The sequence below is a fragment of the Orussus abietinus genome, unplaced genomic scaffold (genome assembly GCF_000612105.2).
Source record: "Orussus abietinus isolate OABI.00-Male unplaced genomic scaffold, Oabi_2.0 scaffold9, whole genome shotgun sequence".
NCBI lineage: Eukaryota > Metazoa > Arthropoda > Insecta > Hymenoptera > Orussidae > Orussus > Orussus abietinus.
In genome coordinates, this window is record NW_019396004.1 from 389,521 (window position 1) to 411,660 (window position 22,140).

Below are 22,140 nucleotides of genomic sequence, written 5' to 3' on the forward strand. Positions count from 1 at the left end.
GACTCGGTCCCCCTGGTTTGTACACGAATTCCGGAGTAGAAGGGCTTAAAATAAGTTGGACCGGACGAGTTTCTCGCTATTTTTCTGTATTCCCCCGAAGTACACGGTACAGATACTCGGTTCTTTCGGCGAGGTGTTCTTTTTTAAATGCTTTCGTCGTTTTTTTAATGAGTTTTCTGGAATATGTAAGAATCACGATGCAGGTCAGTCCTGAGGACCGAGGAATAAATATATGGGGGATGTCGAAGAGACATTCTGCGGTAAGAGCTTTCCGACAACTCGCTTTTTCACTGTTTTCCGTCATTCCGACCAGCCGAAAAGGAATTTGCCAGTGAAGGAAGCGTATAACGTTAAACTTAAGTCTTCCTAAAGGCTTAAATTTACTTTTTCATTATTTGCTTTTTCTTTCCCTACGTGCCGAGTTCTCGGAAAGAAGTCCAGAACAAGTGCATTAAAGCCCTGCACCTGACCTTAAGGGTGCCTCGAAGAATATTCAGAAACAAGCGCGAGAAACTGCGCCAAGGTATAATGATTATCGCATAAAAACCGCATCGCGGAATAGTTAATCCTAGAAAAAAGAGATAAGGGACGCATGCACAATTGGCCACTGGTAGAAGAGCGCTCCTGCGAGCGCCGAAGACTTCGACGCCTCCATGGCGTCCTCGAAGATGGCCCCCTTCGCTTCCAGGCGACTCGGGCAAACCGATAAGTAAAATAGACCGCAACTAAATACGTTTACTCGTTGAGATTCGTTGAATTTGCCGGATCGATGCATTCGCTCCTGCGGTGAAGTTTCTCGGGATGGGAGCAGGCCAGGTGGCTGAAGTCGCGAACGACGTCGTTGAAGGTTTCGTCTCCGCTGACTCCTACCTCCGAATCCTTCATTTCCTCGTTAAGTAGCCCTAATCGCAGCCTGCAATCAAAGGGGAAAAAAAAAGGAGATGCAAATTGAACACTTCCTGGAATTATCAGTCTACCGAACTTACAACGTGACGATGTCCGCGTTGGCTTCTTTCACTGCGATCGAGAGAGGCTTTACTCCACTCTCGTCCTTTATGTGCTGGTCGGCATGATGCTTAAGTAACAGGCATACCTGGGCCGTGTGGCCTAGAAAAGCATTAATATAAAAAAAAAAATATTATACCTGAAACATTTACACTGGACGGTAGAATGTACTAACCAAGCTCTGTGGCGACGTGTAAAGGCGTTTTTCCATCAGCATCCTGGCAGTTAATCCTGGCTCCGTTGAGTATAAGGTATTCACAGGACATGACCGAGCCCTGAAAACCAAGGAGGGATAAGACGGAGTAATGCACACTTCACTGAGTATTGAAATGATAATTAGGCTCTTACGTACACTGATTATAGCCTGGTGAATGGGACTGCGTCCTCTGTCCTTCACGTTCACCCACAACTTATCTGCACCAGCAGCGAGAGCAGCACACATGACAGGCAGATTGTGTGCCGCGGCAGCCTTGTACAACAACATCTCAGGATGGAGATTCTGCAGGTCCTCCTCGTCTGCGAAGCCTTCGTCCTCCCCAGCAGTCGAGTCTTGATCGGAGCTCAGTTCCAGGCTCCCATCGATGGTCGGTTTAGGCAAGTCGCAGCCAAAAGTGAAGACTTCGCCCTCTGCTGCTTCGTTGGCTTTACCTGCACTTCTATTCGACAATTCACCGTGAACCGTTTCGTTAGGATTGGAAGGATTCTTATTAACATCTTCATCCGTCACCTTGGAGCCATCGGTATTCACCGGAGCACTTGAACTCAACTGACTACTGTCCTCGATCACTTCCTTAAAATTATTCTTTGTATTAACACTGTCTGTAGTCTCGTCTTCGGGATCCAGCCCTAAAGACGAAGCCTCACCTAGGCTTTTTAAAATGGTCGACTGGGTAAATGCAGAGCCCTCGGAGCCTGTGTCTAAATCAGTGGGCGTATCGTTGTCGGTGTCCATGTCCGGCTTCTTTTGAGGATTTTCCGGAGATTTCGCTGGTACGCAGGGCGATTCCGGCAAGGAAGGCTCTTTGTGCCCTGGGGGATCCTTCTCTCTCTCTTTGATGGACGTTTTCATCGTAGAGGTGTTCGCATTTATCTCACCCAACACTGGATTTTCCTTAAGGCTCGACAGACCAGGGAGCTGTTGCTTTGTACTGGTTTCTTCGGTTAACTCACGATTTCTAGGCCTACGCCGTAATTTCCGGACACTCCATTTGCGGAAATGCATCGGCTCCCAGGAGACTTTCTGTTCAGGCGTCGTCACTACCTGAGACAGTGGTTTGACGTACTTCCTGTCGACGTATTTCGACTTTATCCACGCCTCGCGGATGCTTCTGAACGTAAAAATTTTATAAATGTATTTAATCGTCATTAATTATCATCTCATTGGGAGATTAAAATTTACTAGTGAATATACAATAAAAATTCTGACATACCCGTCACATTTGGACGTAGCTCTGACAACTTCTGAAGATATCGGTAAAGCTTCATAGACACTGTTCACTACAGTGTTCCCCAACTCAGCCATTACTTTTAAAATCTCAGGCTCCCAGTCATCCAGGGTGAGGGATCGCACCTTACTGTAGTGAACTCCAAGGCTCCTGTGCACACCGGAGCATTCTACCAAAGCAGGGTAATTTATCGATACGTATCCAAGACCCTAAGCAGGGAGTGAAAGTACAAGAAGCACTTACCAATGCAGAGGGTAATGCCCAGATTGATGCTGGCCCATCTTGGATTAGCTCCTCCACAGTCACAGCACACGTTGTTGCCAGGAATTTTTAGAAGCTGTTCCCAAACTCTATGATTAAAAATAAAGGATTGTAATTAGCTGAAAATTAGTTTTTCTCTTCTAAATATAAAGTGAATGACTTACCTTGATCTTGCCTTCCCAAAAGGTCTGGTTTGTCCATTCCAGTCTCCGATACGAGATCGCAGAGTCCCAAGATCGGATCGCTGACCGATGCCTACCTGGATCGCTGCTCCAATGGCTTGCTGCATCGCTGTCACCCAAGCCAGATACATCTCCTCGCTGTCAGCTTGCAGCATGTGGCTCCTAAGAAACGAGGAGAATCAAAACACACTAAAAACATAACCAAAAAAATCTTAGTGATCAATTTTTGGACTAGAAAGATTTGGTATGTGCTCACTCACTTTGTTGGGCTCAATACTTCGAAGCAATTCCTTCGCTCACAGTCGACAACTGGCTTAACAGTGCACAACCGCAGATCTTCCTCCATCACTGTGTAATCGTTCTCACCGGTTCGCTTTCTGTAGACTAGCTGATGATCTTTTAGCGAAAACCACCTTCTGTTCCAGGTTTTAAATGCATTGCTCGTTCTCTTGAACAAATAGCCCTCCATTTTCGGATTGCTAGGTGCGGAGTGAGGGATCAGGTCTCTGTTGGTGACGTAGACATGGCGATTCTCCATTTCTTTTTCAAGTTTCATCGAGTCACCCCTCATCCTAGCTAGTTCTTCACCAAGGTCCCGGAGAAAGGGGTCCAAGTCCTGTGCCAAATCACTGCCCTGGTGATAGTACGTGAAGCAGGCGCGTACGTAACTTAGCAAAGTCCCTAATATTTCATGACGTTTCCTAGACTGTAGCATCGTCAATGCATGAACATAGTCCAATGCTGTATGCCGAAAGCAAGATCTGGTCGCCGACAAGATGTTGGAGGATTCTTCATAGTCTGCAGGTCGGGATTTTGGAATTTGAGAGTTCCTGTTTAAAGCTACGTCCAGGTCTCCAGAGATTTTATCGAAATAGTGACGAGCCTCCTTCACTCTCTTAATATCACTGCAGAAACACAGGAATATTGGTAAAAAAAAAAAATGTAAGAGTTGCACAGTAACCAAAGAGGCACATATATCACACAGGAAATGTATTATAAAAAAAAGCCATACCTTTTGATAAAAGAGTTGAGGTCCTTAACGACAGTCCGTGATGCCTGGTCCAGTAAGATGGCGTGGAACTTGTTCATCTCGTGTAAAGCTCGAATTAATTTATTCAAAAGAGCCATTACCTCTGCATCTTCATTAAAGTAAAGAGACAATTCCCACAGACTATTGGCAAACTGGCTGAAAAATAGAATCCTTCTTTTACCACAGACTCTAAGAAATACTCCCATTTTTAGCAGGAAATAATACCTGTGTTGCCCAACATAGGTCTTGCCTGCATCGATCATAGATGTACAATTTTTTAAAATCTGCAACAATGAAACTCACTTAATGAAGCTTCTAACTGTGAGAAACCAAAATATAAGGCAATAATTGACTAAAAAATTTACCTTCTCCAGCTTCTGTTCAAGTTGGTCCACGTTGGTCTCCACCTCCTCGATTCGTGATCTACAAAGTATTGTCCAAATAAATATTTAACAACCCGTACAGATGCGTATTTAAAATTAAACCTACCGAAATCTTGGAGTGTCCCGCAGGCACTCTTCAAATTCAATTAAGCTCTTCATCCTGAAGCGAAAGACTCAGAGGAATAAAGCCGAGTCCCTATTCCAACTGGAAGTGAATACTTTGTCCTGAAACGATAACATTTAATCAGACTTGGATAGCAGTTCATCAACCGATGTTGCATTACCTATTTTTGACAGAGCTTCCTGGAAAAATGGTTATCGATGAAGGGCTTGTTGTCCCAACGGAAGACACACTCCTACCCTTCCGCAGCATGCGGGTGCATGCGTGCGTGTCTACGCGAGGCCATGATGCGTCATGCAACGAGAATTTTAGAATCAACACCGCACCTCCGAAGATGCTGTCGCGGTTGTTTGAGGTTAAGCCAAATCACGGCAGTTGACAGCTCTGTGACAGTTGGTGACAATTGGCTACACTCGGTGACAGTTGGAGATGGTCGGGGACGCTCGGCGTCGTTTTTCGTTTATTGCACGTTTCGCCTCGCGAAATCCACCGTTATTAATTTTACTTCTTCCGTTCTACGATCACAAACTGAGAAAATCTGCTGCGAAGGAAACATTTGCGATAAAATCGAGATTATGCCACGAGCAATGACGCCACCGAACTACGCCCCCGTAATAGCGGAGCACGGAATAGGTTAGGTTCGTCGGGACGCAATCTGGCGGTAGCGACTCTCGAACTTTGTGGTCTCCCTTTGTGGCAGCACAGGCTTCCTTTCCCTCGCGAGACAAAGGCGGCACGCCTTCTCCGATACCAGCTACGTATCTGATTAATTAGATCAGAAACAGATGTTAAGGAGTTTGCAGGTTCCCTCAGCAAGTCATACTTGTAAATACAGCAAGGGTATTAGGAACGTTCCGTCAATATAGATTCTGTTACCCACCGTGAATGCACAGTTCTTGAGCGGTTTCGCAAAATCTTCCAAAGATGGTGCCACACAGCAACCTCCGCATCTGCATTACTAGTTATCTTCAAAAGGATAATGCAGATATAGCGATATCGATCGCAGATCAACGGATGTTGAGAGGTTTCCTTCACGCACTCATAGATGGCACCAGATAAAAATTCCTTGGCCTCCCGCGAGAATACGAAATTATTAAACTTTTACCATACGCTTTAAGTTCTTTACAACGGAAGCAAATCTCGCTCTAAATTAATTGGAGGATCGTTTTAGATGGAGGAATTGCAGCAGGATGTTCCTTTCGTCAGATTTGTAAGAAACTCCTTGAAAGCGAGGGAAGACGTGATTATTCCGGAGCGCTTGCAGGGAGGATAATTTATCCCCAGAGATGCACTCCCTTCGCGAAGCGTCCCATGCCGGTTGAGAGCATCTCCATAAGCCGGACATCCCTGAAACCGAACGGCAAGAGCGTCGAGTTCTCTATCGAGACTAGAGAGGACGTTTCGTCGATTCACAGAAGCTCTATTTCGCAGGGAAAGGAAAATTCTTGTGCTGACAGGGCTCCTGTTTCTTTCCCTGGCCACGACGTCGAGATACCTCCGCGCTCCATTCCCCAGGGGCAGGATTCTAATGACAAATTAATGTCGATTTAATTGATAGACAATAGGTTAATAAATCATGCAGAAAACATCATGCGTTGCACTCCCTACCTGACTTTTTGGAACTTACGAGCAATTGTTGTCCGAGCTCGCAGGGATCTGAATTCTCCTCGTCGAGTTCACAACTTGGCCCTCCATGGCTACCACGCCGAGACCCAGAAGACCCACAATGCGAACCACGCTTCCAGGGGATGGTAAAAGGCCCCAGAGATGGCTGTAGAAATTATAGAACCATCGCAAGTGGGCCTGGTCAGGCCCCGCTTTCGCCAAGGTGTGCTCCGAGATTGGCGAGAGCTCCTTCGCAGGCTTCGCGTCTGGAAGGATATATTTATTTCACCGTTAATCTTCTCAATAGGGTAGTCACGTTTAATCGCACGTTACTTTAAATATTTAGACGTATTTCTGGTTAATTTTCATGGCTTAACGTTTCTGGGTTAACAAGATTTAGAAATAAAATACCGTTGAGGACGTCCACGGAGACCGGCCAGGAAGGCAAGATGGCGGACGCGTTTTCCCTTCGTTCTCCGGGGCGCGAAATTTCGGGGCTGAAAGCGTCCGCGAAGCATAATGCTGACCACAAGGCGAGGCCTAAGCTGAAGAGCAGACCCCAACGGAAATATCTGGAGCCTTTTCGTTGTTTTCCGTTCCTTCTGAACATGTCTAGGTCGGGGAGAGGTCCAAAAATAGGAAATTTCAACGCCCGAGGACGCGCCTCTTCAGGCCTTCGCTATTCTTCTTCGGACAGAATTTCTCTTCAGTTTGCCGATGCCATTCTTTGATTCCGAATTTACCGGATCGGTAAACGTCTACCCACGGGGGCGTCTCTGCTGGAAGAGCGATGTAAACCATGTAAAAACGTTAATTGGATTTAAAAAACAATTGCCAGGCCCAGCGAATGTTCAGAAATTTAGGGGCGTTTGATTGACTGAATAAATTATTTTCTTTTGCTATGGCAAATGACAATTTTGCACCCAGATTGGAGAAGCTCAACCAGGACCTAGGAAAACCCTTCAGAGTTGGAAAGGAGGGTCTCCAGTACCTCCGGAAAAGGGAAACACGTCAGAATTCCGGATTTCCAAAAAATTGGGAGATCGAAACACTTAAAGCAGCATTAAACGAACAAGCAGTAAATCGATGCTATTAATTTCATCCAATCCTAATAAATTAACTAAATTATATGATAATAAATTTCAGGAAGCTTCATTTATTTACAGTCATTCGGTTTATTTAAATTCTTTTACCATTCTTGCTATCAGTCAACAGGTCACTGTGTAACACGTAAACCTTGTTAAAAGTTCCTAGTAATGAAAATTTATATTAAAGTAAATACTATACAACTAAACATTCACTTGAACTTCAATCTGGATAATTTGACTTTAACCTCCAGGAGCAATAATACAACGTTTCTTCGATACCATTCTAGGTTATAACGAACATGAGTTTTCCAGTTATTATCAAGAAATCGTTTGTAAAAGACAGACATTTGGTCTGCCATCGACGATCCAGCTTCCTTTTGCTTTAGTGTGTTTCGGAATTGGTTGTACTCCTGAAAAACGAATTTTAAGGAAAATATGTCCACGACTAACGTTTGTTAAAGACATAACTCTTAACATTTAGATCTAGCAAGCAACAACGTTACACTGACAGCAGCAAAATTCCTGTTATGTTTTGACCAGAATTGTTGATTCCAATGCTGAGTGGCCTCGCGAGTTTCCCTATACCCTTTTTCTAGGTTACTCTCATTCTGCCGAATGGCAAAGACGACGGGTCTTAAATTCGACACTTTATCCGGTGGCCCAACAACGTCGACGTCTTGTCTTGTTTCATGCTTCACACTTGCCACTTTTTTCTTTAAATCTTCTTTAACGATTGCCTTGTTCATCCTATTATTTACTATTATCTAACCTTAAATCGAGAGGTTAGGATTTTTGCACGAAGTAGCCACGAAGTAGTATGGGGCTTCCATGTAAATATAAAATTAACCTCAATTTCTTTGCAAGGTTTATCCTGTACCGGTAGCGACAAGCGACAAGCTGCAATCACCAACCAATAATATTGCTGGATTTTTCCTTTAAGAAGGAAGGGGGCAGAAAACTCGCTTCGCTCATTGGTTATCACTTGTTGTTTCCGGTTTGAATCTGGCTATAAGTCCCGTATGGAGTTACTTTTACATCGAGTGGGAACTTCTTGTGGTACTTTATGTTCATGCTTATACCTTGGCGAAAGGATGGTACGCGATTGATAGAGTATCAATAAACATAAATAAAGTAATAACAGAAAAGAGTCTCTTCGTGGGAAAATGGCTTCGGCTTACATTAAAGATGAACAAGGTAATTTTTAATGCCCCGGTACCGGCAAAGCTGTAATCAGCCCGCTACTCGACAGTTTTCTAACCTCAATAGTGTAAACAATTTTATTCCTGTACGGCGCGAAAGAAGTATAGGATATTTTTCTCAAAGAATGCGAAATTAACAAATGTCTGGTTAATTCTTAATTATTGATGAACTGGAGATATCCCTAAAGTTTTCCGTGCAAACGTTCTAAGAGATTTAAAGAGGAAAATAAATTGAGTCATTTCGAATGAACCTAGAAATATTTTTGCAGGGGGTACTTTTATTCCTGCTACACAGCGCCCTGATGGCACTTGGCGTAAACCCCGGAGAGTTAAAGATGGATACGTTCCCCAGGAGGAGGTTCCACTGTACGCTAACCTATATAGCTGATTTTGGATTCTCAAGTCACAGTTCCGAGAGTTACTACTAATTCCTTTGCCTCTTCGTTTCAGTTACGAGAGTAAAGGTAAGCAGTTCATAAAGAATAAACCGATCTATCCACCAGGCATGAGCGTGGAATATGCCGAAGCTCGCAAGGCAGAGATCGAAGCTCAAGCCAGAGCCAAATCCGCAAACCCTATTCCTGGTCTGGTTATACAGACCGAATCAAAGAAGAAAAAGAAGAAAAGTAAAAACAAAACAGTTAATGCGATAACGGATGGTCTTCAGAAGACTAGGATAACGGAACCCGTGTTTGAGAAACAAAAGTCGGCTAGCTCGGCTGCTACGAGCGTTGCCAGTAGTACTACTGGCACTGTTACGAATACTATGGTGGACCCTACGAAGCGTCTCAAAAACCTCAATAAGAAGATTAGGGAAATCGAAACCCTCGAACAAAAGATTAAAACTGGTGACATCAAGAACCCAGAGCAGGAGATGCTGAACAAGTTGTCGAGAAAAAGTGAAATACTTCTGGAGATCAGGCGAATCAGTATTGCTGCAGACATTAAAGTGTAGCTATGGAAGTGTTCGGTCTGTGCGATACAGTGTTTTTTGGAAGGAGGACCTTTGTCCCTTACTACTCGATAGTGATGTGAGATCGATTCGGTTTTGAAAACTGTTTTATTTTATTGACCCTGTAGAGTGGTTAGAGAGCATATTGGATTGTACATTTATACGTGAAAAGTAAAAATAATTATTATTACACAATGAATAGATCTGTGATGTACAAAATGTGAAGTTTTAAAATAATTTTAGGAGTTGTTTAATGGCGAGCCTCGTAGAGTAAAATAAGATACGCGAGACAATTGAACGTCAACCTTAAATGAACGAAGTATATAACCTTATCCGATCAAAATATTTCTGATCGATACCTGTCTTGCAATGGGCTTGCTTTTGACTTTCTAATACTTTCCTACTTATTATAAAACTGAAGAATTTTTAATTTCAAGTCAAATTAATTGCAATTACAAATTGTACATTTATCATTAGACACTAATGAGAAAATCGTTTTCCGGGTCAAAAATAAAAGCAAATCGCGATGTTTTTCGAGATCTGAGGCATGTCATTAACACGTTCCCGCCGGCGCCAATTTTCATTTGTTTCCCCCAACGGCGGCACACAAATCTATGTCGCGCTTCATCTGGCGGCGCGCATTTCTCGCGTGTTCAGACTTGCACGCGCTTCTTGTTTCTTCAGTATTACATTGAGCGCTTACTTTGCAAATGATGTGACTCGTGCCGTTTTTTATATCCTAACCACAGATTTCTGTTAGTAAAAATAACTAAAAGGTGGTTAGAATATTTTTTTAAATTTTGCCCTTAAAAATATTTTTTTAATTTTGCCCATAACATGGATATGGAAATAAGTGATTCGTCAGACGAATGTGTAAATAGAGGCAGGAGAAACGCATCAAGATTACGAATACTTTCTTCCTCTTCAGGCGAAGATTTTGTTAACGTAAACAGCAACGTTATGGAATGTTCCTCGGGGGAAGATTTGAGTGTTGAAGTTACATTCATAATACTGAATTTTTATGTGTGTGTTATTAAGCAAAATTTATGTTCATAATACGTTATTAATTATAATTTTTATTCAAAATACACGTTTTTATGTATGTACGTTAAATTATCAGTGTCTAATAGCACAATCGAATGCGAAACACAGGTAGTACACGCCGCCCGATGATGCGTCTAGCGCGAGCCACCGGTGGTACACGCCGCCTGATGGCACAATCAAGCGCGAGCCACCGGTGGTACGCGCCGCCCGATGGCGCAATCAAGCGCGAGCCACCGGTGGTACGCGCCGGCGTGAACGTGTTAATCAAGACAGGTTATTAGCGATTGCACAATAAAAAAACCCTTGTTTGATTTTTTTTATAAAAATCGTCATGAGATGATCGCATGCTGTTGCGTCAAGCTGTATGTCGTGCTGTTACTCTGTGTCATTGCAATTATTCCAGTGGCAATTATTTATATTTACAATCCGCGGTTATTCGATGAAAACGTGGATGCGAAAATGCCTGGAAAATTCAACGAGATTGAACTTCAAAATTTATTGAAAAATGAGGTAAAAAGAGGGGTTCTGCAGAACTGAAAGAATAAAGGAATACCCCAATCGAGCAAGAGTCAAATTCATTCTTGTGGAATGTTAATCAGAAAAATTAATAGCAAAGTAAATACCACCCTTAGACTAAACCTAGTATTTATTTATTTTTGTACAGGTGATTGGACTCAATGATTTAAAGAAATTGATGGACGATGAAAAGATAAATTCATCAAGAATTTGAAGTTCTAGAAAGCAAGGCTCTCGACTGCAGATGAGAAATTACTGGCAAGTATCACGATCTTCGGATTGCCTCCTAAATTAAATATTAATCTTCATTACATTAGTTTTAACAGAAACGTTAAATCAACTGATACAGAATTTTTTTTTTATTTCTGTAGGTTTGAGAGTTCCTGGGGACCAGATACATAACTGGAGTAACATGGAATTTAAATTTCCGAAATCGCAAGAAAATTGGAGATTTGCCAGAAAATCTGGAATTGGAGTTTTATTAAGAACTAGAGAAAATCTTATGTCCCCGTGACGCTCGTGCCAGTTCTTCGTCTATAATGCAAAATCCTAATAAAAGCGAGCAATTCTTAATAATTTCCGATAAAAAAAAATTTTTTTGACACATCGCTGTGTATGGAAGAATGTGTATTATTTCGTCTCTGGAGAATTGTTGCCTGTGTTGCAAAGTGTACATTTTGTTAGCAATGTTAGTGGCCATTATTGTATATTACTACGCTTGTAAGCATCCATTGGAGGAGGAGTCGCGCTGTTGAGGTGTACATTAATATTCTCCGAGCTTAATAAAATACACGTTGTAATGCGAAAATACGCAACATGAGATAACTAATGATTTACGAGGAGACTTTAAGAGAAGAGTAAAAAAGGTCCACTTACCTCGGGAACCCGAAGATCGGCGTGGAATATTTATTTAAATCAGCTGAGAGCGGGTAATTTGGCATCGTTAATATCTTTGATTTTTCAGACGTTAACAAAACCTTGAAGAAACCCAATGTTTGCCTCAAGCTCGACTCAGCGATTGGACCAACACCCGAAGTTTTCTTCATGGAGGGAGAAATTGCGCAAACGTCCGCAATTACTCGGAAAACAGTGGAAAACAAGGAGCCCTCCTTGTTCTTCGCAAACCTGCAATTACCGGCGAGCGTTCTATACCTGGAGGCGCGCAATTCACCTGGAAGAGAATAATCCGCCCCCGGGTCGTCCGTGGCGACTAGTTGTAGAGTTAGCGACGCCACCGATGATGGTATAACATTAATTATGCAATTTGCAGGCCACAAGGATAGCCCTCTTCTATCCGAGGCGAGCCGGAAGAGAGCTGCAAAAAAGGGGATTAATTATTGACGACCGGCGGAAGAAAGTCCACTCGAGGAGAGTCTATTGTTGCTCGCGACCCATCAATTATACACGAATCAAGGGGCAAAACTATTCGTGGAGTGGCCAGGTAGGAGTTTCCCCCAGGTTTGGGGTAGGCCAATTTGGAGTTTCGACCACTCTGGCCCCGAGAGGCGCGAGACCTTCGAATAGCACCGGCTCTGAAAATAAATTGTTCCAGGTCGATCCCGATGCAACTCAACCACTCGAAAATGAAGAGACGGATGGACACGAGGTCGTACTTCGAGCACTACTTCAAGCTCAACGTGGACCTGCTTCGGTGGGGCGGAATGTTCTCCATGAACTGCGTGTTCACGGACGAGGTGAAGAGGCCCGGTACCTTGGAGACGCTCTTCTGCGGCGTCATCACGGTTCTGCTTCTCCTGCTGATTTCTCGAGTGGCCAGCACCATGGTGGCCGAGTGGCACTACGACAGAAATCGAGCGATCGACCTCTTCTGCGGGATGATGGACGGCACCTTCTGCGTGATCAAGGTTCGCCGAAACTCCAGACCTCTTTCTTCGGGTTGGCGCTTCATCGCGAACGTTTCCAGGGAGCCAGGCTGATGTACGCGCGCCTGCAGGTGCGCGAGTTCCTGCTACGGCTGTCCGACCTATGGAGGGAGAGCCAGATCCCGGATGCCATTGCGGAGAAGGTCTTTGCGATGGCCACCAGGACCGTCCTCTTGAGAACCTTCTGCGTCGCCATGACCGGAGGCTTGTGCGTCTTCTACGTGGCCCATCCTTACTGGTAATGCACGGTGTTGTCCGGAGGAGAACGAGGACGAAGGACTCGAAGAGAAGCCGACACTTCGTTCCACGTTTCAGCGACCTGCTGCGTCAGTACGCGTTCACCAAAACGGAGAACAATTCCTACAACTTCACGGCGACGGTCGTCCACGCCAAGTATCCCTTCCCGATCAACGATGTGTGGACCTACGCAGGAGTCTTGCTGTACGAGCAGGTCATCTGTTCCTACCTGGTGCTCTACTGGATGTGCTGCGACTCCCTCTTCGCCCAGTTCGCCACGCACACGGCCATCCACATCGAGGTAACTCCGAAGAGCGGCGATAAGAGGCGGAAAAGCTGGCAACGAATCTGAATTAATTTTTTTTCGCTTCGTAGGTGCTGCGGCACGACCTTGTGAGCATCGCCGAGAACTCGGACGAGACCGAAGACTCGATGCTGAAGAGGTTGGCCAACATCGCCGAGCGACACAAGAGGATCTTCGAGTAATGAGACGCTTCGTATGTCTGGACGTGGAGGTTTCTACGAAATTAAACGGACGGCGTTAATTCTCGATGTCTTTTAAGGTATTGCGAGGGCATCGAGCGGATCTTCAGCCCCGTCATTTTCCTGTCGATGCTGCTGACCGCGATCTGCCTGTGCACCTGTATGCATCAGCTGGAAACGGTACTGGAAGAACTATCCGAGATTCTGGAATTTCCTCTGAGATTTACTCGGTATTACTCGAACGTCTTCAGATGTCCTCCGAAGGCAATTATCTGGAAATCGGGAAGTACCTCGTCCACTTGGCGAGCCTCTTCGTGCAGACCATTATTTATTGCGGCTACTCCAACTTGTTAACCGATGAAGTGGGATTTTTAAACTTTAACCGAAGGCTTTGCACGAATCATGTATATGGATAAATTATGTGTAACGATGGACCCTTTTGCAGACGGAGCAGATGGCACATGCAGCCTATAACTGCGACTGGACTAATCGTAATCAGAAATTCAAGAGGATGCTTCAGATGATTCTGATGAGGTCTCAGAAACCATTTTCCTGCACGGCTTACGGATTCTTTCCTGTCAGTCTGAATCAGGTGACGACTGTATGTAAAAAAATCTTAAACTCTCTGAAATGTCGATACAGTGATTTCTAAGAAGGGAAAATAATATCGGTGTCATTATCTTCAGATTTTCAGCACAGCGATATCGTACTTCACGGTCCTGAAGACAATGGCGTAAATTTGCATATTTTGTATCTAAGCCTCATCTCCGATACATTAATCTTACTTCGACGATTCTGAGGATCTCTTGTAGAAACCAATAATCAGACATAAGAATTTGTATCGAGATTATTCAGAACCTTAATTCTAAAGAAATTAGGGAAGAATTACCTTAATGTTCAACCAAGAAGAAAAATTTATCCACCTTCGGAATTATTGACATTTGGATTGAAGTAAAAAAATTGCCGAGACGGATCTGACCCTTACGATTTAATCGCAATTATTCCACTTCTTTTCACGTGTCGGTAAGAAGAAAAAAAAATTACGAAGTACACATGTTTGTATTAAAAATGTTCGTTGCTCTCGACGGTCTACAGGCACGTCGCGTTCATGTCATGGCTTTCAACAGCGTAAAGTAAGATCCGGCGGTCTTAAAAATCTGAAATGAAATGCTGTTAGATATCTGCGATGATAGAAACGTAATCGTGATTATTTTTTAAGGAAGGCCCACTTACGATGGTCATTCGGTCTATGGTGACTGGGAAAAAACCATACGCCGTACAATGAAATGACTTTTGAGATCGCATCAAGATCAGGAGAAGAATACTGTTGAACTTTCGACTGCGGTTCATCCACTCTCCTTCATATGCGGCATCGCCGATCAGTGAGGTCTGCGTGTAACGTTTTCAATTTCTTCGTGAAATTAAGATTTAAGATGATTTTTAGAGACTGCGTGGCGCCATGGTTACCTTGTCGGAAAGCATGCTCGAGAAGAAGCAGAAAACGATGGTCTTCCCCACCAAACACGTGATCTGGGCAAAGTACTTCAAGCATTCCAAGTAGCTGCCTGCGAGCAGCATCTGGAACCAGGATGAAGAAGAAAAACATTAAAAAAGCCAAGAAGACGAAACAAAAATGATCCGTACCTTCTGAAATTGGAATAAACCGACACACATGATGAACGCAATCACCAACATTACTATCAAGGTAATCGGACTGAAGATATTTTCTATGGCGTCGCAGAGTCTGAAACAAGAATGTCGATCTCACAGGGAAAGACTTAATCAATTTCTAAAACATTTCAGAAAATTACTCGAGGAGTTTAATATGGCGCTCCGCGATGTCCATTAGCTTTCCGACGACGCGGTCCTCTTTCGAGCTCGAAAACTCATCCCTACTTTTGTCAACGATGTTCATCAAGTCCTCGTATAAAATCTGAAAAAGAAAATGGTCAGTTGCTCCGAATGGTATTTTAGAGTCCCTGATAAATGCAGAGCTCGGTCGCACCTCAAAGTGGGCTCCGATATGCATGGTGCACTGAATAAAGAGCGAATCTATGGAGACCCAGTACATCAACATGATCACGCTCAACATCTGTTCAAAATTGACAACCGCGAGAAAAGTCCAGACGTCGTCTACGGGAAACGGATACATAGGGTCGAGAACCGTTTTTGCGTAGTTGTACGGCTCGCTTGAGTTTTTCGTCATATACTGTGTCAGCAGGTCTCTAAAAGTCACCGAGAAGTGAACATGACCTCTGAGAGTGCAGCCGATCAAGGAGAGAAAGAGTGGCTCACGCATAAGGACGAACGAGGAACATGCCGCAAGCACTCACTGCGAAGCAGGAATAAATCGTAGTCTGGTGGGCCACCTTCTGCATGGACTCGGTGATCCTTTGGCTGGTCTCATTGGCAGGATTTAGGGTTCCCCAGGCGAGCACCAAGCGCCGGAGAAGGTCGCGGACCTCCACCCTTTTGTAGACCAGTCCCCAGCCCTTGGGAAGGAAACCCGGTGAATCCGGCAACGACCGTCGACCGACGACGCCGCTCGTCGTTTACCTGTGCACCGCAACTGCCCACCATGAACATTACGCAGGCGGCTTCGATGCTGTGATCTTTTTCTCGGGACCAGTCCCGGAACACCGTGCGCAGCTCGCAGATCATCATAAAGAACTCGCAGGGTATCAGAAAGCAGAGGAACACCGACTCCCAAATGTTGGACCGGCAAGGCTCTCCGGTGAAGATGCCTTCCATGGAGTAGAACCCACACATGCGTAGCAAGGTAATGTTGGTGTGCAGGTACCTCCTCATAGACTTTATGGAATCGTCTTTTCCTGTTTTAGAAAATTAAATAAGGCGTACGGAAGATTTAAAAAGACAGAGACTGTGACGATTTTTCTTGGACGTCGAACCCTATGCTCACCTCCGGCCATGCCAATGACCTGCACGGAGAAGTTTCTCGATCGGCTTCACCCTTCCAATGGCGTACACAGGTCCCTCGAATGTGGAACTCATCCCCAGGGCCGATGACTGCAACGAGCTGTCATCCATAATTGATTCGATGCCTCCGGATAGCATCAACCGTTGGTGTAATGATAGGTTTACGTGGTCCCTGCGCACCCATCGGCTTCTGCAACGCACTTGCAACTTTGTTCGCGACATTCGGAAAATTGCTCGGCCCGATGAAAAAATTATTTCTCCGCGAAGGAGGGGAAAAAAGTTGCTCGGCTCATGCGACGCGACTTCCGAGTTGAACTTCTTCCCCCTTTCAGAATTTCCCTTTTTTTTTTCCAGAGGACGAAGCTCTCTTCGTGGACGTGGCGAACGACTTCTGGAAAATTCTGGCCATTTGTGGATAAGGTGAGGGAGTGCCGGAAGAAATTTCGTTGAAGGGAGGAGAAGAAAAGTACAAGAGAAAGAATCAACCGAGGTGCGTCTTCGGCACATATATTTCGGGACACTCGGTAAAATTCAGTCGCTGAAGGTCTGCAACAACGTGAAATAGGAAACCGCCGTTTTGAATACCTGCAATGAGACGTTATTTCGGTGGAAAGTACAGCTGGACGAAATCGAGTCGTTTCGACGATTTACCGTTGTGAGTTGGTCTAAAGTGATCGGAAAGAAGTTGCAAGCTGTGAGTTGAAAAGGCTTTTGAGACCTTAGCAGCATAATTTGGAGGATGCTTTTGAATTCCCTGCTGCGCGTCGTCCATCGGCATTCGTAGATTGCGCGCGAGATGAGCAACGTCTGCAGGTTCGGTAAAAATTTAATTATTAATAATCAGAACCGATTTTAAAAGGGAATATATTCGTCGGAGTTACCTGATCCGTCAGATCGTTGGAGTAGCTGCAGTAAATCGTAATTTGCAAGAACAATGTCACCAACAAGCTCACGTACTTGAAACTGATTACGTATTCGCCATTCGTTAAAGTCTAGGAAGAGAACATTTAATTATCAGAATCAAGTTAAAATATCCGGCGAGTTCAAATTGAATCACCGTTCATACTTTGATTATTTACAGAGAATCGTGGAAATTGCAGGAAAATTCGGGAAGGAGAGGATGAAAGTACCTGTTGAAGTCGGAACATGTAGAAGCACCAGAGAATGGACAGGACGAGCATCGTTATGAAGAGGATCAGACTGAAGATCTCCTGCATTCTCCCGCAGTACCTGAAGAAATAATTCGACCTACGTTCACCCAAAAGGTACCGAGAAATGATTTGTCGAGCACTCTTAATAATTCAGAAAAACATCCGAGCGGAGGAGCATTTTGGAAAATTCGGGTTCGCCAACCTTGCATTGAAAATAATCTCTAATATTAATTTAAAAAAAAAAAAAAAAAAACATGTCCATTGCGTTCTCACTCCAAAAGCTCATTGTGCCGTTTCCCGATGTTCTTCAGTTTCTTCAGGACGGAGTGCTCGCTCTCATTCCCCTCGGCGAGGTTTCTTAGATCGTCGCAAAGAACCTGTTGAGAATAGGAAAAGGAAGAAGTAGATGCCGAAGAGGCGCTCCATTTTCAATTGCCATTTTCCATGGCTTACCTTGAGGTGCAAGATGATCTGCGTGACCCCCTGGACGAAGAGGAAGTCGCTGGCCAGCCAGTGGATGGCAAAAGAGATGCAGAGGAACTGCTCCCAGAAGAGGATTAGGAAATAAGACACGCGGTTTTCGGTCGGAAAGGGATAGGTCGCCAACGAAATCGTCTCCGTGAAATTGTACGAATTGTTCTCGTTCTTCGTGTACAAGTACTGCTTCAGGATATCCCTAGCAGAGGAGCGGTCGAGAATTAAAAAGTTGACGAAAACGTGTCGACACTTACAGGTACGGAAGGATGATGAAGATCGCGATGGTGCACCCTGTCCCCGTGACGTAAAATGGCAGGATAGTGTTAGCTTTCCTAAACGATCTTATCGCCTTTTCCTTGAGCTTATCGATGTACTTCTCCCAGGTAACGGAGAGTCGGTAGAGGAAATCCAGGACCTCGACCCTTCTCCACAGGAGACAGATGCTCTGAGAAACGAGGGAAAAGAGATCGAAGAGGTCCCCGAGGAGTCTGGTGAGTCCTCGGAAGATGGGGAAATTTCTTAAGAGGCAACGTTCACTCTAAGTCGAGCCAAACGAGGAGATCCTCTTCTGCCTCACCTTAGTCATGGCGAAGGTGCCGATCAGGGTGCCACAGCCGACCTCGAAGGCGGTTTGTCTGTTGCCGTTCCATTCCCTGTAAACGGTGACGAGCTGGCAGCTCATGACGAACCCGTCCATACCGATCAGGGTGACGAAGTAGACGGTCTCTAAGTTGCTAGGGCCCTTCGGAATTCCAAGGGAAACTTCATCGATGGAGAAGAAGCCGATCAAGCGGAGCAGCGTCGCGGTTCTCGCGAACTGACCCCGGAAGGAAATCGCGGAAGTGTCCTTTCCTCTCGGAAGCATCGTCCACCCTGGAGAGTGCCTTCCTCCAGGTCATCTCGCAAAAATAGTCGATGCACCTCTTCATAATTCACGATGCAGCCACAAACGGGTCATCCGATCGCCTCGGCCCCTCCCCTAATGATAGGCTTACGTGCCCGTTCATTCGATGCTCGGCTGCCGCTGCAATTCCGGACGTGCATCGGCATTAAGGGTGCACCGGAAGGGTACCTATTCTGGTCCCTGGTGGTAAGGAATCCTCATTTTTTATCGTTGAAGCTCCAGCAGCGACCTGGAGAGGAATTGCGGAAATCGTAGCCAAAGACCACCTCCAAGGGCCAACCGCAGACGGGAAAAAGAACTCACCAGTGTTGTATTTGCATTTGCTCTGCCTTATTAATATTTTAGGACGTGTAATAACGAATTTTCATTGTGGTAATACTAACCTTTTTTTTTTTTTCAGAAGGGGTGTGCATAGAAATTCACGGAGGGCCACCGTGAATGCACAGACTTTGAAGACCGAAACACTCCGGATAGCGATGACTTTTACGAAGTCGGCGAAGAGGAATTATTTGTGAACGACTTAAATATCGAGGCAAGTAATTTTATTTAAATTCCATTTAATTGGATGGTCGGCAAGGCTGAACGCTGACGCGTTGGACGATTTTCCGGCACGACAACCTTCCGAGTGTTGTCGACAGACGGCGCCACGGTCGCGATAGCCAAACAGGACCCTGCCAAATCTTCGTTTCGCTACGAGCTTCCGACTTCCCTCGCTAGATGGTGCCACGACATCGTGCCTCGCGTTACCGGCCATCTTGTCAGTAAACTCGCCACAGTCAACAGGAACGTATCGCGTCAGTGCATAAAATCGTAATCCCGGAAGTTCTTGACATCCTTGCGACATCGATCCTCCCGATATCTTGGTAAGAATATTCCTTTATTGTTTCGTAAGCTTAATCCGCGTTCGAACATAGAATTTTCCGGGAAGTGCGGGGCGGAAAATTCAAAAGGCGAACCGCGCCGAGTTAGCGCAAACTCCGATCGGAAAACGTCCCTTGTCGCCGTAAAAGGTTCTCCCGAGGCCAAAGCTTCGTTTAATCAACGTCCTGGCGACTCGCGGTACAAGTTCAGGCGTATTGGCAGACTCGAGCGACCTTCGCTCGTGTATTTTAATCTTGGATGTGCCGACGCGTGCGGCCGGACGTTCCGTTTCCGCGAGGCCGTCTTGGGCTCGCAGCTGCTCCGAATGGCGTTCCGCATTCGAATGCAGTCGCTCGGAGCTTAACGACACGGCCGCTTAGAGTTTAATGACAATGCTCTCATATAACGCGGCGGCTCGAGACGTAACAATGGAGACCTCGTTACAGCGCGGTAGCTTAAGGCTCAACGACAGAGGGCTTTTACAGCGCGGTAGCTTAGAGATTAACGACAGGAGCCTCGTATAGCTTCGAGTTTAACAGGAGGTCCTTATAGCGCGGCAGTTTAGAATTTAACGACTTACTTAACAGGTCTCGTTCTAGCGTGCCAGTTTATAGGTTAACGATAGGGACCTCTTACAACTTAACGACAGAGAGCTTTGATAGCGAGGAGACTTAGAGTCCTTTAACGAAATTAAAAAAAAAAAAGTAGAACAATCTCCCGATCGAAAGAGAAGTCGGGAGGAAGTAAACGAACGTTATCTCGTCATCCCGGTTAATCCAAGATTAACCCGTTAACCGGAGCGTCGGGTTCGCCGATCGCGCGTCAACTCGCCGCGCTCGGTTAACCGGTTAATGACTTCGAACGGCGCCGCTAATTGAGTAGAGGCCTGTAAAAAAGTAATTACGGACAAATCCATTTCTTTCAGGTCGGCGGCGAGATGCGGAATAACGAGCGATAAAAAAAAAGGGAACGATCCAGGATCGCAAGGCTTCTGGAAGGCGCAGGGGGGTCGTCGGTGCGTCCCATCAGGTCGCCTTGTACCAGTTACCGGTAACCGCCCGGTCGATGGCAGAGTTGCCATAGAAATATGCGACTCGACGGGGCGGAATCAATAATTAGTTAATAGGCATCGTCGGGCACCCGGCTGCCAGCGATACGTCGATAATTGGCAAACGTCTCCTCTTCGTCGACCGTTAACGACAGGAGGTCCTGGCGGTCGTCGCGTCGCGCAATTAACGGCCGGACATCGGCACGCGACGACGGAATAATCGATAATCGATCGACTCCGCGCGAGATCCTGGCTCGCGAATCGCCAACCCTCGAGGCGATCGAGTCGAAGGGCACGCGGAATATTAATACCCGAAGGCGGCAACGGCTCGTTGTTTACCGCCACCGGCAATTGGAGTTACGGCCAGTTACCGATGCACCGACGCCCGGTTATCGGGGGACAACCAGTTCCCCGTACCCCGAGGTCCGCGCGGTTGCGTTTCCCCGATTGCGTAACATCGATCGTCCTGCGAGCAAACCCACGTGCTCGACGCTGGGCGCCGCCATCTTGATTTCTTCCATTCCTCGCGCGTCGCCGTTCAACCTTGCTGAACGGCTCCGCGGGCTGCGATAAATGGCCCGCGACGTCCTAAGGACGTTAAGAAGCCCCTTCGGGTTGTCAAGTATCGATATCTCGACTTTGATTCCCGGCGATTCTTCCCCGGTTGGACTTAGGCCAACGAGAACCAATTACCGGCCCGATTGAAATTACGTCGGGGCCAAATCGAAGGGTGCCCATCCCCCGATCGATGTTAAAGCTGATCGTTATTACGGCATCGTCGAACCTCGGAACGCGATCGCCGGATTAATAAATAACAACCGGGGGATTATACATCGACGTGCCCGACACGTGCCCATGTCGGCACATTTCTCTCGTCGAAAAGGGGGGGAAAAAAAAGAGGGAGAAATGACGGAACGACGAATCGTGCCGTCGCAAAGGGGCTCCAGAAATCGCGGAGCCGTCCCCTCGGGGGCGTCTCCTCTTTCGATCCCTGTCGTCCGGATTAAACGACTCCTTGGCGTCCCCTCGTTTCTAAATTCTTCCGGTTCCTCCTTTTCCACTCCCCGGAAGACCTCGAAGCTCCGAAGCCTCGGGCCTTGCCAGCGGACTGCGGAACTTTTATCCTTCGCGACCGATGGTACCATAACGGCGTCGAAAATCATTATCCCGGATAAGGTGGAACCACGCGAGAGGGGTCGACGTTTAACCCTGGACAGGTGTTCCTAAAACTAAAGGAAGGTTCGATCGTAAAGTTGCACCCAGCTCGGTTGTTCAGGGTCGAAGGAAATCGATGGGCATTTTTTTTATTCGCTATCGGAAACCGATTA

At 45.8% G+C, this 22,140-nt stretch overlaps 5 protein-coding genes across 8 annotated transcripts; 2 read left to right on the top strand and 3 right to left on the bottom strand.

Moving 5' to 3' along the window:
• Positions 1 to 69: 69 nt before the first annotated feature.
• Positions 70 to 11,837, bottom strand: LOC105700846 (arf-GAP with coiled-coil, ANK repeat and PH domain-containing protein 2). The gene is made up of 17 exons (XM_012427057.2): positions 11,708 to 11,837; positions 6,444 to 6,811; positions 6,055 to 6,298; positions 5,308 to 5,952; positions 4,591 to 5,189; positions 4,413 to 4,531; positions 4,289 to 4,346; positions 4,149 to 4,207; positions 3,906 to 4,079; positions 3,154 to 3,798; positions 2,876 to 3,055; positions 2,694 to 2,800; positions 2,436 to 2,619; positions 1,358 to 2,333; positions 1,181 to 1,280; positions 987 to 1,107; positions 70 to 913 (listed from the first exon to the last, which is right to left on the bottom strand). Exons 6-17 carry the CDS (start codon positions 4,463 to 4,465, stop codon positions 736 to 738), a joined length of 2,835 nt encoding a protein of 944 aa, XP_012282480.1. The 5' UTR covers positions 4,466 to 4,531; positions 4,591 to 5,189; positions 5,308 to 5,952; positions 6,055 to 6,298; positions 6,444 to 6,811; positions 11,708 to 11,837; the 3' UTR covers positions 70 to 735.
• LOC105700850 (partner of Y14 and mago) lies at positions 7,884 to 9,466 on the top strand. The gene is made up of 3 exons (XM_012427065.2): positions 7,884 to 8,314; positions 8,589 to 8,685; positions 8,770 to 9,466. The coding sequence occupies exons 1-3, from the start codon at positions 8,284 to 8,286 to the stop codon at positions 9,272 to 9,274; spliced, it is 633 nt and encodes a 210-aa protein (XP_012282488.1). The 5' UTR covers positions 7,884 to 8,283; the 3' UTR covers positions 9,275 to 9,466.
• A 1,118-nt stretch (positions 11,838 to 12,955) lies between the features above and the next one.
• LOC105700747 (putative odorant receptor 92a) lies at positions 12,956 to 14,252 on the top strand. Its single transcript, XM_023434329.1, has 6 exons — positions 12,956 to 13,252; positions 13,327 to 13,433; positions 13,515 to 13,614; positions 13,686 to 13,796; positions 13,865 to 14,035; positions 14,121 to 14,252. Exons 1-6 carry the CDS (start codon positions 12,956 to 12,958, stop codon positions 14,169 to 14,171), a joined length of 837 nt encoding a protein of 278 aa, XP_023290097.1. The 3' UTR covers positions 14,172 to 14,252.
• A 200-nt stretch (positions 14,253 to 14,452) lies between these two features.
• LOC105700848 (odorant receptor 82a-like) lies at positions 14,453 to 16,487 on the bottom strand. The gene is made up of 9 exons (XM_012427063.1): positions 16,355 to 16,487; positions 15,991 to 16,265; positions 15,730 to 15,926; positions 15,440 to 15,659; positions 15,246 to 15,367; positions 15,079 to 15,178; positions 14,902 to 15,012; positions 14,668 to 14,823; positions 14,453 to 14,591 (listed from the first exon to the last, which is right to left on the bottom strand). The coding sequence occupies exons 1-9, from the start codon at positions 16,362 to 16,364 to the stop codon at positions 14,541 to 14,543; spliced, it is 1,242 nt and encodes a 413-aa protein (XP_012282486.1). The 5' UTR covers positions 16,365 to 16,487; the 3' UTR covers positions 14,453 to 14,540.
• On the bottom strand, positions 16,471 to 22,099 carry LOC105700847 (odorant receptor 4-like). 4 transcript variants are annotated; one of them, XM_012427058.2, is made up of 8 exons: positions 18,577 to 22,099; positions 18,254 to 18,444; positions 17,976 to 18,198; positions 17,796 to 17,899; positions 17,502 to 17,601; positions 17,253 to 17,363; positions 16,957 to 17,178; positions 16,471 to 16,561 (listed from the first exon to the last, which is right to left on the bottom strand). In XM_012427058.2, exons 1-8 carry the CDS (start codon positions 18,862 to 18,864, stop codon positions 16,475 to 16,477), a joined length of 1,326 nt encoding a protein of 441 aa, XP_012282481.1. In that variant the 5' UTR covers positions 18,865 to 22,099; the 3' UTR covers positions 16,471 to 16,474. The 4 variants fall into 4 exon arrangements, with proteins under 4 accessions (XP_012282481.1, XP_012282485.1, XP_012282483.1 ...); XM_012427062.1 differs by lacking the exon at positions 16,471 to 16,561 and adding an exon at positions 16,833 to 16,917 and having other exon boundaries at positions 17,023 to 17,178; XM_012427060.1 differs by lacking the exon at positions 16,471 to 16,561 and adding an exon at positions 16,848 to 16,956 and having other exon boundaries at positions 17,023 to 17,178.
• Between the last annotated feature and the right edge of the window lie 41 nt (positions 22,100 to 22,140).